Source organism: Penaeus monodon, chromosome 20 (assembly GCF_015228065.2).
Source record: "Penaeus monodon isolate SGIC_2016 chromosome 20, NSTDA_Pmon_1, whole genome shotgun sequence".
NCBI classification, from domain to species: Eukaryota; Metazoa; Arthropoda; class Malacostraca; order Decapoda; family Penaeidae; genus Penaeus; species Penaeus monodon.
In genome coordinates, this window is record NC_051405.1 from 12,638,608 (window position 1) to 12,638,845 (window position 238).

Here is a 238-nt window from a genome sequence, read left to right on the forward strand (position 1 = left end):
AGGGGGGTGTCATGGGGGATGATGTGTTTTTAAGATGAAGTTTTAATACTTACATTATTTCATATGCATTTGGTATTGTTGCAATGAAGTATCCACCTTTTTTTAAGTTTTCTGAGATATTGCGAAGCATCGTTTCTGCCTGGGCGAGACTTTCAAAACAATAATGAAAAGCAAACTGACATGATACCAAGTCCACCATTCTATTTGAATTTTCAAAATGATCTTTGATTCGCATCTG

General features: G+C 35.3%; 1 protein-coding gene across 4 annotated transcripts in view; it reads right to left on the reverse strand.

Annotated features, from left to right (window-relative positions):
- LOC119585636 (mRNA cap guanine-N7 methyltransferase-like) overlaps window positions 1-238 on the reverse strand; it is an 11,301-nt gene that overhangs the window by 4,416 nt on the left and 6,647 nt on the right. For all 4 annotated transcript variants that reach the window (XM_037934307.1, XM_037934306.1, XM_037934308.1 and 1 more), the window contains exon 5: window positions 54-235. In XM_037934307.1, the coding sequence (XP_037790235.1) occupies window positions 54-235 (182 nt within the window). The remainder of the gene's footprint in view (window positions 1-53; window positions 236-238) is intronic.